At 42.6% G+C, this 13,118-nt stretch overlaps 2 protein-coding genes across 2 annotated transcripts in view; one reads left to right on the top strand and one right to left on the bottom strand.

Moving 5' to 3' along the window:
• The window catches only part of PLPP1 (phospholipid phosphatase 1), a gene marked incomplete at its 5' end in the record, with an annotated part of 105,955 nt that extends 99,185 nt beyond the window's left edge, over positions 1 to 6,770 (top strand). Inside the window, 2 exons of the mRNA XM_019518258.1 lie at positions 3,070 to 3,246; positions 6,289 to 6,770. Of these exons, the coding sequence (XP_019373803.1) occupies positions 3,070 to 3,246; positions 6,289 to 6,414 (303 nt within the window). The remainder of the gene's footprint in view (positions 1 to 3,069; positions 3,247 to 6,288) is intronic.
• SKIV2L2 (Ski2 like RNA helicase 2) overlaps positions 6,635 to 13,118 on the bottom strand; it is a 141,353-nt gene continuing 134,869 nt past the window's right edge. Inside the window, exons 26-27 of the mRNA XM_019517860.1 lie at positions 8,263 to 8,367; positions 6,635 to 6,945 (exon numbers count right to left, since the gene is read on the bottom strand). Of these exons, the coding sequence (XP_019373405.1) occupies positions 6,893 to 6,945; positions 8,263 to 8,367 (158 nt within the window). The 3' untranslated portion in view covers positions 6,635 to 6,892. The remainder of the gene's footprint in view (positions 6,946 to 8,262; positions 8,368 to 13,118) is intronic.

Genomic DNA, 13,118 nt, shown 5'->3' on the forward strand with positions numbered 1-13,118 from the left:
TTGTGGGTGGGCAGGTTGGCAAGACTCTGTGTTGCTGCAGCTCAGATGCGTGGGGCCCCAGGGCTCCTTGCCACTGTACCCCCAGGCTGTGCGGGCAGGGTTGGGGAGCCAGGCAGTTGTTGTGGCACAGGTGGGCTGTTGAGCTTTTATAGCATGCTGAAGGGATGCTCAGGAAGAAAAAGGTTGAGAACCCCTGGTTTAGTAGAACATGTCAGGGTAAGGGGAGCCAGTCTGGTTAAATGTGCTAAGCTAAGCTAAGTGTACCTTCAGAGTAGAAGTCACCTAATTAAAAATAACCTGGAATTTGCTATTGCAGCAGCAGCTGGGTTATGAGAAATGAGCATCTCGATTTGACAAGTGCATAATATCAGAAAATACACCGGTAACAAATAGCAGCAGCTGTTCCCTGCTGAAAGCAAGTACTGCAGCAGGCAGTCAGGGTTTAAGTGACTGAAGAAAATTCCTTGTGGAAAGACTTCTTCCCAGGCTCTGAATCTACTTTTAGAAAAATATGTGAATCCATACTATTTAGTAGAGGTGTGAGTGGCAATTAGCAGTGAGAAGGTTTTTGGGTTTCCTGTAGACTTGACTGAAACAGTCACTGTGCAGTTCTTTAGAAAGCATCAAGGATTGGTAAAATATATTTGATTATATTCTGACGTATTGTAGATAGCTCCGGATCTAAAACTGCTGTGGCTAAGTGGTTGCTTTCTTAACGTGGAAATGAAGTTTATATGTAAACATTTAAACCTGGGTTTCCTGTTTGCTGGCTGTCTGTTGTACAAAAAGGAGGCTGGGGTTTTGATCTGAATACTGCTAGCTTGGGGGGTAGGTTGAGACAGCATTTTATCATTAGCTTAGTTTTCCATAGGCTGGGAAGTTGAAGGAAAGAGCTTACCAACCAATCAGCCTCATCTAGGTGAGTTTCTCAGGTCTCCTTGTGTGGAGATAAACTTCTGATTCTGTTTAGAGGACTGTCTTAAGACTGCACCTTTTTATCCATTCACAGTCACATAACCATCTGCTTTCCCAATTTATAGCTGCAGAATACATATTTGCCAATGACAGCAGTTGCTTACATGGAAAAGTAGTATTAAGAGTCATGTATTTTTAGCTGCATTCAGTGGAATTTAACAATTGGAAAAAGGAAGACAGCCAGCACCAAACGATGAGCCAAGTCTGCAGACCACCATGCGCTCCAGGGACCACACTTGGAGAAGCACTGATCTATCCCATGGAACAGTAGAAGCACCCTAAACAAGTCCCTGCCTGCAAATATTGACTACCCTTTTCACCCTTTACATATTCTTATTCTGAACGGTCTGGTAGTTAACATTTACAGTGCATTCCCTCAGTGTTGAAATTAAGTAACCTTCATTTTGAAACCGGTCTGTACAATGAACCTATCCTTGGAGAACTTGTTTGTGGCTTTACTAATCAAAAAGTTCACTCTGACTCTACCTCCACTTGAACTGTTTTCTAACAGTGATTAAAAGATGCTATTAATTAAATAAAAATGAATTCCCATACAGACTGAAAAGGTCTGAATGCTAAAATGATGATGTAATAGTTATTTTGAAAAACCGATGGAATATTCCCTAAATATTTAATCTTGGAAAGTAGTACCTTTCTGCATGTACAGTGCATACTCTGTATGTGTATTTACACAAAAGATGTAATGGTTCTAATAAGTACCCATGACTTTTGAAGTTGGCTATGGGAGTATTTACCAGAGCTTGTTAGTGTGTCATCTTAATGCATGAAGCCACAGTGTGGCTTAGTTGTTAGCACTTCTGCTTCTGGACTACAAGGTTATGAATTCACACCAGGCTTTAAGATTTTATGCAGTGCTGAAAGTTTGATGCAACTGAAATGTTAAACACAAATTCCAGCTCTATTACTGAGTTTTATATGGCCCCTAATGCTAGCAGGGTAGATGAAGCATGAGGTCTGAATATAGATCAAATGGAGGGGTGGACAAAGGCAGTGTCTTGTGGATTATACAGGGAAAGTAAAAATTTTATGTATGTGTGTGTTTGTAACATGAGGGAACAAGTCTGTGGTAGGGAAAACTGAGGCCATGGTAGGATGATAGGCTGAAGCAGAATGAATTTATGCCACATCTGAGCATAATAAAATCTTAATTTAAATATGGATCTGACAAAACACTAGATGTCTTCTAGTTTGGGGACTGCCATATTCTGTAGACTGAAACACCAGCTATTCAAAGGCAGTAACTACAGCCAAGGCAGGTTGAAAAAAAGAGAGGCACTTTAGTCTTTCTGCCATGGTTCAGCTTATTTATAGGAGTAGCTGCTATCACAAGTTTGGCTGTATTTTAAAAAAAACAAACAAAAAAAACACACAAGCCATAACGTGCCCAACAATCTCTTCATCAAGAGACAAGGAAAGCAGCAGACATTTTAAAGGTACAGCTGGTGACACGCTATAGAAAAAAATGACCACAAAATCAAACATTGTGCAGAAAACAAGCTAATTGCTTCCCTGCATTCTCTGACCCAAGTCATGGGTATTCAAATGATTATAAAAACGTAGGTATCTGAGCAGCTCGGTCCTCATCACAATGTTAGCTACTGAATTAAGAGCTAGTTGGCTGTAATCAGTAGAAGCAGAAACTGGCCTAATCTCTACTTGTTGCTGTACTCCTGCTTCTACACCAGCACTGTATAGTCCTGAAGCAACTTAGCCTTTTGTGAAATCCTTGTTAGTGCTCTTTTACAGAATATATTACAAAACAAAGATAGCATTCAACAGCAGTGTCAAAAGTTAGTTGAATTAATACCACCCTGCATTCATATGTTGAACTGTTCGGCATCTAATGAATGCTAATAAATAAATGACCGGATTTGACATCCAGAAACTGTCCATTACAGGAGGCAAAGCAATTGCAGAACTGTCAGGGACATGATAGCCTTGTCTTTGAATATTTAATCAGTTCTTGATCAGACTTGAATAGTCAACATCACCAACTTGAAACACACTCAGTTTGAAATGAAAATGGTCCCTGCAGATAGTTTCTAACAGGTGCCTCTCTCTCTCTTTTTTTAGCTTTATCTTCAAGCTAGAATGAAAGGAGACTGGGCAAGACTGCTGCGTCCTACAGTGCAATTTGGCCTTGTTGCGGCATCCATCTACGTGGGTCTTTCGCGTGTCTCTGACTACAAACATCACTGGAGTGATGTGTTGACTGGACTCATTCAAGGAGCAGTAGTAGCTATACTTGTTGTAAGTCTATATATAGTTCACTGAGATAAAGGTATTTAAAAAAACTAGCATGTTTAGATGAAGCATTGATAATAATAAAAAAAAAAAAATGTATAGGCATCATTCAAGAGAAAGGGCACATGCCTTCCCAGCACTCTGGGAAGCACAGGAAAATGAAAATGATGGAAAACACTCAGACTTGGAGACAGCAAATCACAGTTGTTACAGCAGCTCCTGGGGCCAAGTCATGGACCAGTTATATCTCATTGGAATAGAGGCAGTCTTTGTTCTGTTTTTGTACAAACAACTTGAACTTGTACTCTGAACAAATGGAGAGAGGAAGGTATAAGGAAGCAATGGGCTCAATAAGCAGTCTCTTTTGAAGGGAAAGGAGAATTTTGAAGGAAGGACTTGAAAGAATATATGCTTATGTGAAGCTCCTAATAAGGATAAAAACTGTGGGAGAAGGCAGAAAGGTGCATTAGATTTTTCAAGCAAGTGGGCTGGAATCATGGACTGACTCAAAACAAGAGCTGGCTTAATGAATGGGAGGTTGGGTCTGGATGCGTCATGAAGGGTCTTGAAACTGAAAGCAAATACCCTATTTACCTGAATCCAATATTACTTTGAATTTAAGATGACCCCCATAATTGTATACTGTGCCTGAAGAATTATCAATTTGTTAATTTCTATGTATAGGATTTAATGTTTGGAGGGTCATCTTAAATTCATACCTCTTGCCCCAATGCTCCCCACCCCCACTCCCTGTTCTGCTGCTGTTTGCCTTATGCAGCAGTGGCTCTGGCCCTGGCCAGACTGCAACAGTGGCAGCAACAATAGCTTTGATCCTGGCCTTGCCCAGGCAGCAGCAGTGACAGTAACTTGGGCCCCAGGCCTGGCCAGGCAGCAGCAATGGTGGTGGCCTGTGCTAGGGCTATACTCAAATCCAAGACAAGGCTCTTCCTCCTCCCCCCATCTGTTAAATAGGGGTAAAAACCTCACCTTGGAATTGAGAAATACGGTAACTTACCCTTGCAACAGAATGGAAGACAGCAGAGGGATACAAAGTGGTGATATGGTTAGTGATAGACTAAGAAAAATAATCCTTGCAGCAGCGGTCTGAATGGATATTAGTGCAGCCAAGTAGTCTTGCTAAGCCAGAGAACGATGTTGCAGCAATCAGAATGTTACATGGGGAATTCTCTTGCATCTCCAGTAAAGTAACTGTCTTTAAACTCATGGAAAGTGCCACTGGAAATTCTTTTACTTCCATTTCTAGGGAAAGAAAAGCCATGTCTTAAATATCCGACATGAGAATTTTCAAGATTTAGATATGGCTTGGATGAGGACCTAGAGGTCAGTCAAATGACTGTCAACCTTTGGGTCTGAGGCAGGATAGCTGTTTGTCCAACAGTGCAGTAAGAAGGGAGGGTTTGTGGTGAAAGCCGTCTTCACCATATTGAGCTTAAACTGACACCAGAGCACCTATGAGATGTTTAGGACAGGCCAAGATAGTGACAGAATGCAACCAGAGAATTCACTCAGCCAAGAAGATAAAGTCACTCTCCTCTAGTTAAGTTAGTGGAAGAAGTCAGCCAGTCACCAGACTTCCTGCAGTACAGAAACAAGAACAGAGGAACTGGATACTGGTGGTGAGCTTTGGTCAACCTTGTAGTGGGAGATATCTAAACTAATTCTGTTAAACATTTGTCCATTAAGCAAACTCCTCCCCAGGCTTACAGAGCAGATCCATCCCTCCAGCCCAGTTTGAATGGGCCAAGGTGTGTAGTGTTTTTAAGCTGTCCTGAAAGGAGCACTGGGATGGTTCAAGGTAACCATTTGAAACCATAACAAATCCTCAGCTAAATACATATCCTGAACCACTGCCAAATGTAATTTGAGAAACACTATTAGAATCTTCAAGCAAACTGGGCTCCATGAAGAAAGGAACAGGAAAGGAGCAGTGGAAAAAGAGAAATGCAGATAGTGGTTCTCTGGGCTGCTGCACTTCAGGCACAGCTAACTCCAGTGACAAAGTGGACATGGTGGAACTACTTTGCATGCCCCTGCACAGCCAGATAAGCCTAAAGCTGTGCTCACCTGTGCTGCAGCCCTTCCTGATCCAATGCCCTGTGCTCCTCCTCAAAACATGCATGCAGGGCAAGTGGAACTGTTCCCCTTACCCCTTTCTGACAGAAGCAAGGCAGGAGCAGGATGGGAGAGGGAAGAGTCTGGATAGGGAAGGGTTGCAGCAAGAAGGTTTTCCTGCCTGCTTTAGGGTTATCTGGCTCTGCATCGAGGCTTGTGGAGCAGTTCCACCTGGCTGCAGCAGTTCAGTTGAGAAGCACATAGGTAACTTGAGGTAGCACAACACTGGGGGTACCTGCCAAACTAAGTTGAAATTAATGTGATGTCAGAGTGCTGTCTGTAACGGAGTGGTCAAGGTACAGAGGGATGTAACTACTAAGGGGCCAAAAGAGTTTGAACATTACAGTTCTAATGTAAAGTGACAATGCTGAGGTGTTTATTGCTGTTTGCTTTTGCAAAGCCAATTACAGAAGAAGTGAAAACATCCAGACTTGTGCACCAGAGCTGCAATTCAAGTCCGAGTGGTCACTGGAAACTTTAGTTCTCACCTTCCAGAGACTACTACATACAGCATGCAACTGAAGCATTAGCTTGCTTCCCTTATATATAAGGAGAGACATTACTTTCTGCTGCTAAAATTGGTGCCCAACCTAGAAGAGCTGTTTCACTAACTTCTAGAATATGATAGTAAGGTCTTATTTCCCTCCTGTATTAAAAACATAATCAGCTTCTTGATGAGGACATACAGTTCTTACTCCTTGGGATTTCTGGCAGTTATCTGAAATGCTTTGACTATGTAACTATTGAAATTGCTCTCAGGTAGTTATATCACACATGTACACAGCACTATGTAAGTAATGTATGCACAGATCATACAGGTGGGACTTTGGAGGTAAGGCTTACTGAAGTCTTAGTGGAGGAGAAGAGGAAAATGTGATACATTCAATTCTAATGCTGTCTGATTTGTTCTCTTAGGTTGCATACGTATCAGACTTCTTCAAAGTGAGGGGCTGTACATTTAAACCCAAAGAAGACTCGCACACAACTCTACATGAGACACCAACAAATGGAAATCACTATGGCAGCAATCACCAACCATGAAGGATTGAGAGTCCCACCCTGTGACATCCTGCTTTTTTGAAAGGAAAATGATTTCATGAGTCTCCCTGACCTATGTAATATAAATTAAATGCCTTTAAGGGACTGCTGCTGCTCTTGGATGCTCACTTATGTGTATATAGTAACATTTAACACCATTATGTATATCTAATGCTTTAAAAATTTTTAAATTTCTACTGGTTCAAGGTCTTGCTTAAAAAGCTAATCAAACTGTAAATTTTTATTAAAATAATGTGGTAACACTTATATTACATAAACAAGCTGTTTATACACATCTTGCTAGAATGTTTGCTTTTAAATACATGCAACAAATTAAAAACTAAACCTCTGTCTTGGGATGAGCTGGCACAGTTGGCTGATGCCAAAGTCTAAAATTAGATTCTGCTCACTGAGCACGTCCATCTGCCCTATGGTGGTGAGGGCTGCTCCTGCTCCACTGTTGGCATTCAGAAAAGATTCCTCAGAGGTAAAGGCTCGCAGCAAACACAATGTCTCTCTTGATTTTTGTAATTCCTACCGAGAAAAAGAAAAGCAAAGTCAAAGCCTTGCCCATACCAGATCATAGAAGATCATTTCTGACAAGGGGAAAACTTGGATTACTTCATACTGACTGCTTCAAACAAACTTATCACATGGATGTATGAGACAATCATGGGTTCTGACCTGTGGCTAAAGTACAACAGGACCCTAAAAATAGATGTTTTCCTTCTAAGCTAACAAGTATTTGTTAAGCTATTCATATACACATGTAGTTAGTTTGAAGTCACACAAAAGCGAGGGTGGAATTGCACCATAAACTGTTGCTCACAAGCTTATATGCATCAGTAATTCAGTTAGTTTGTAAGGTGCAAGTCTACCTTGCCTTCCATATATGAAGAGGCTCTCTTACACATACAGCTCAAATCAAGCTTCCCGGCACCTTCAACTTGATATAAATATAAATAAAGAATGGAAATGATGAAAAGTCATAAAGGGGTTTTTTATTTAGTGGTATCTTTTACTGGAGCAACTAAGCTGTTGGTTATCTAAAAATAACTTCTGCAAGAACACTGGACTCACAGGGATGTCCCTTCCAAACTACACAGTTGGTTAATAAAGGTATCACCAGAAACCCCTCTTAATTATGTCATACATCCTCGACCGGGGTGTTCATCTTACGTGGCACAGACAGCCTGTGTGTGCAGCATGTGGCAGGTCAGGCAGGGGAAAGATAACATGACAGGATGCAAAAAACAGCAGCAGGCTCAGCACAGAGCACAGAGTAGAAAACAGAACAGTAGGTCAGGGAGGGGAAGGGGATCAGGGAGGGTGCAGGGCTAATTTGCAACAAGTCTCCCAGGAAGCCTGGCCCCCACTGCCCTAGACCAAAGTGCAGCAGTACTCCGCAGATTCATAAATGTTAGGGTCTGAAGGGATCTCAGTAGGTCATTGAGTCTGACCCCCTGCCCTGGGCAGGAAAGGGTGCTGTGGTCAGATGACCCAAGCCAGGTGCTTGTCCCGTCTCCTCCTAAAAACCCCCAAGGTATGGGAGAGCACCACCTCCCTTGAAAGCCCATTTCAGATTCTGGTAACCCTTACTGTGAAGTTCCTTCTAATGTCCAACCTAAATCTGCTCTCTGTTAATGTGGCTATTGTTCCTAGTTACTCCAGGGGGTGCCCTAGTAAACAGAGCATCTCCTATTCCCTGCTGCCCTAATAGAGAAAGGGAACATTTAGTCTTCTGCTCATTCCATATAAAATTACTGTCTGATATTAGCTCAAACTGTTTTTTCAACCTGAAATGACTGCAGATGTGTAATCTATATGTGTATGAGGTATCTCAATACATACCTTCTGCAAACTTATTTTCCAGCTCTGTATTTCCAATGGCTTTTGCTGCTTGACACATCTGTCGAAGCAATTCTTCTAGTCGCCTCATACAACGAATTATGCTACCTGGGTAAAAATGAAGAACTTCCTTTTAGTCACATCATGCAAAATGTAGTGCCAGTTTCTCTCAGCCAATCAAGGACGTTTAAGCATGTTGTTTGATGTAGGTACATGTTTCTATTCAAATCACTCTCTACATTTAATAGGCTGCTCTGTGCATGTCATTTCACAGCATGTGATGAAGTGAGCTCAGGCTGACAAAAAGCTTAAACTAATTCAGTCAGAGATGTATAAGACATGTATTTCTACCTTGCCTTCTTCCTTTGAAGTGAAACATTGGAGTAAATGTGCAGCTGTATGTTCCAGGCCTGGTAAGAATTTCACTTTTAAAAGACTAATCCTGTTTTAGTATAAGATCCTGTTTATCCAGTTTGAGCAGTAGGTTTTTAATTTTTAAAACAGAGACCCTGAAACTCCACTTGTATCTCCATTTCTACTACTCAAAAATTTTCAAAGAAACCTGCTTACTAAAGGTAAGACCCACATCATACCACAGGCACAGTAGCTACAGATGCTCACTGAAATCATTGTAGTTTTGGGGAAGGAGGTTGCTAGTCACCCTTAAGCTATTGGTCATCTAAAAATAACTTCTGTAGGAACACAGACTGGACTCTACTCACAGGGAGGTCCCTTCCAGTCACACAGGACTTCCCACTCCGTTTTTGCAATAAGAGTGAGTTAGGACTAGCTGAGAAAGTCTTGAAGAAAACCCAGCTGGTGGGCACTGTTGTATACATTTATGTTAGATACTTTTATAGCCCTTTCACCACTGCAGACTGAATACATGAAGTGCAGGTAGCATGCATCTCCCTTTACGTTTACTGCTGGAGGAAATACCAAGGTGAAACTTGATCCTAGAAGCAACAGGCTATAAAGAAGGGAGACGGCAGGTGAGCTCTGCCCTTGTCAATGATAATGTCCATTGTTTCTGTTCCTTGCTTGCTTTCTCTAGTGCTCTAGTTCAGTAGGGCCAACCTGTCTGGCAGATGTGTCCCAAATTAGCCCTATGCCCTCCCAAGTGCTGCTCCAATCTCCTTCCCCTGCTCAATCTGCTGCTCTACTTCCTGTTCTCTCTGCCACTGTGCTGCATGTCTCCTCCCTGATCCGTTGTGCTCTAGTTCCCAGTAGCAGACTGCACTAGATGATCCCAAAGCATGCCCCACAAACTGAGTAACTACGCTTGATTCTACTTAAAAGTAGAAACCGGATGATAAGTAAATGTTCTGCTTGATCTGTTCCAACACTTCTCCCAAACCATAATCCCAATTAGTCAGCCTAGATTATGAAAACATTTGTCCAACTTAAATTTCACCTTTGGAGTCATTGGCCAAATGCTTCACAATTTTAGTGAAGCAGCATTGACAAGTGAAAGATTACTGTATGCTCCTGTTCCAGTATTTCCAGGATGTAGCAAAGCTGTGAAAGGAATTATGCTTTACAAGAACATTACAGTTCCCTATTGCAACCCACTACTGATCAGAAGCTGGTCTGAAATAAGACTTCAGTGACAGACCAGAGTAATTTACCTCTCATCCAAGGTTCAAAAAGGACACCTCCCTTGAAAAGAAAGCCCTGCTTCCATATACGAAGTGAAAACCTATATAACATTTTTTTAAGACGTCTTCACATAAGCACAAGTGGGATCACCAGCTTCTAAAGCGAGCATAATTTACGTGAGAAGAGAAATCTGTATCTATTGTATCTATAGGAAGGCAGGTCATATGGTGTTTGTTACAGAGACAAAACACAAGTCCAAAACAAGTGAGCCATCAGCAGCTTCCCTGAGCAAGGCCACACTGCATTCTGGCAAGCACTGACTCCATGGTTTGAAATCCTCGGCTAGTCTCCATTTACAAGAACAGGATCATGAAAATAATTCCAGTGGGCACCAGCCTGGACATGCTTCATTTGAGTGGGGGCTTGGTGTAGACAGTCTTAAACTTATGCTCATCTCCCTTTAAAACAAACTACTCAGTCTGTACGTATTTTAATTGATTAATGCTTAACTTCATTTTAACATTCCTTTCTAGGTTTTATTTGCTTTTTAAAAGCTCTAGATCTCTTCTAAACATGCACATTTAATATCCACAAACCTTTATAACAAGAGTCACATGACTACTAGATGGCAGGAAATGGATTCTTTTCAAATCTCCACCAATCAATCCCACTTGTATTTGCGGCAAGCAGCTTTCTTTTTGGTATAATGCAAAACACCTCCTACTCCAGATAATAATCCTACGTGTGCTGTGGTTTGCAGCAGAGAAACTGTCCCTGGCCAAAATGAAGGGAAACAAGAGCTACATGACCTCTTTTAGGTATGAACTCCCACATGCCTGCCCAGCAAAGCTGCTTGCATCCTTTGCCCTGTCTTACCTCCCCCATCGTGTTGTTACTTTCAGTGCAACAAAGTATGGTATGGGGCACTCCTAAATAAGAATGAGACTTTTATCTGTGTTTCAAAACTTCAAAATGACTTGAAGTGCTTGTAGCTTGCATAGATTAGCTCCATTTTCTGCATTCTCCCAAAGCCCAGAATATTTAAACATTTTTCTGTGACCATGTCCTTAAAACATGAGGAACCTTTGCAGGAACTTCTGGTTTTTAACTTACTTGAAGTTGCTATTGTCAACAGGCATTTTTACACATACAAGTGCCACAGTTCCAGGTGCTTTGAACAGCGCCTAGCGCTGCAATGCTTGCAGTTGTTTAAGCATCGAAATGGGTGTCAGCACTGAGAAAATGGCAGAGGCGTGCTTTTGAACTAACACACCACAGAGATACTTTAGTTCAAAAGCGCACCACTGCCATTCTCTGAGCGCTGACACACATTTTGCCACTTACAGAACCGTGCACAGAGCAGTGCAGTTCACCTCACCTCGCGCACGAAGCAGACTTGATTAATCAAGTCTGCTCTGAAGCGGCGGATCTCCAGCATGTCACAGGAAAAAAAGGTACATGTAAAAATGCCTGATGTGTCACGTGACTTTGTGCTATTTTGCTGAAGAGACTCAAGTGGATTTTCTAATTTAGGTGAGAGGCAAGGAGTTAAGTTTTATGAATTTATGATTTAAGGATTTCCCACAAAATCCACCACAAAAAGCCCAACACTGCTCTGAAGAATATACGTTTGATGGGGTTACAGGAAGAGTAGGAAGAATCCTCCATCTTCACCTCCGCAAAAGGCCACATCTTTTGAAAAGTAAGCCCAGATTTGTGGAGAACATCTCTTGGTTCCACAAGTGGAAGAGTGGTCCTAGCCGAAAGGCGGACAGAACTAGCCATAACACTGACTAAAAGCTAACGTTCTGGCCATGACCTGCTCCCATCCTGAAGCCAACAGCCCCCTAGGCAAGAGGAGTTTCTATTGGCCTCCATTCTATCCAGGCAAAAGCCAGCTGGGAAACTGAGCAGCAGCAGCTTGCTGGAAACAACTCCTGATTCATAACGTGTTCCCTTCCCTGCTCGTGGAGGGCATCTTTAAGAGATACAATTTCTTCCAGTGGGTGGAAGGCAGCCTTTGTATACAAGGAATCTGCTGAGACAAGAAAGAACGTTTGCCAGGATCCTCACTGGTCACAGGAAACCTGATTTTGTAAGTTCTTGGCTCTATGCATCAGGTTTCCAGTATATGCTAATATTATGGCCAGGACTCCCTAGTAAGTGACCACAAATGTGTCAATATCCTTGTTGTAAGGACTTGTCTTCTCAACCATGTTCAAAACACAGCAACTTCTATAGTGAAGAATTTAGATAGCAAACATAATAATGTCCATAACGGGGTGGTAAAAGTAAACCAAGTAGTCAGCACTTAATTGCTACTGAATACTGGTTCTGAACATCAAGGCAACTCAAACACCCCATTTTTAATCCTATGTAGAAATATTAAATTACACCATTCCTGCAGGCCTAGTCTAACTGCAATGCTGTGGTTTCCACCATGTCAACTAAGTCAGTTCTTCACAACTTTCCAACACAGGAGGATTTCTGCAGTAATCACCAAGCAGAGAAGAAAGGAATTTCCCCTGTTTTGAAGGGGAGCATCTACAGAACAGCCCATAGCTGGGATTAAGGGAAGGAGCAAGCAGTACTCATATTATCACGTATGATAATATCGGCAACCCTTGGCTTTTAACGATTAAAATTTGCAAGGCATATTGCAGAGAGGGATGTAAATACTGATTAAGTAAGCACTGTTTAAACCCCTCCCAATGTTATCAGTTAAACGGTTAACCGATATACATGCATCTAGCAGGGACTGGCGCCTAACTGTTCTCCAGGTGGCAGCATTGGGCTGGGAGAACCTCTTGCCAGCTGCTGCCATGGGGCACAGCTGCCCAGGGGCCAGGGCAGCAAGCGGCTGTAACAGGGTCTGCACAGTCTCAGCTTGGCTCATGACTGGCGGTGGGTGTGTGCACACCTCAGGGGAAATGACAGAGAAACTACAAGGGGCCTGATCCTTCTTGTGGCAGTGCAGCCCCGCCCCCTTCCCCACTGTCTGCCCTGAGGAGAACATGCACCCGCTGTTGGCAATGAGGAGCCTAGGCTGGACATGGCAGGCAGCTGGGAGGCTGCAAGCAGCTGCACTGGGGTCCACGGAAACCTGGTATGACTTGTTGCTGCCGTTGGATACATGTGCAGTTCGGGATGGACAGTGGGGAAGAGGCTTGGGCCAGGGCTGCACTTCCACAAGAAGGTTCAGGCCCCTCACAGCTCCCTGGCCACTTCCTGGACGTACTAGGCCCCCTGCCTCCCTCCCC

The sequence above is a fragment of the Gavialis gangeticus genome, unplaced genomic scaffold, assembly GCF_001723915.1.
Source record: "Gavialis gangeticus isolate Ggan-Ray unplaced genomic scaffold, GavGan_comp1, whole genome shotgun sequence".
NCBI classification, from domain to species: domain Eukaryota; kingdom Metazoa; phylum Chordata; order Crocodylia; family Gavialidae; genus Gavialis; species Gavialis gangeticus.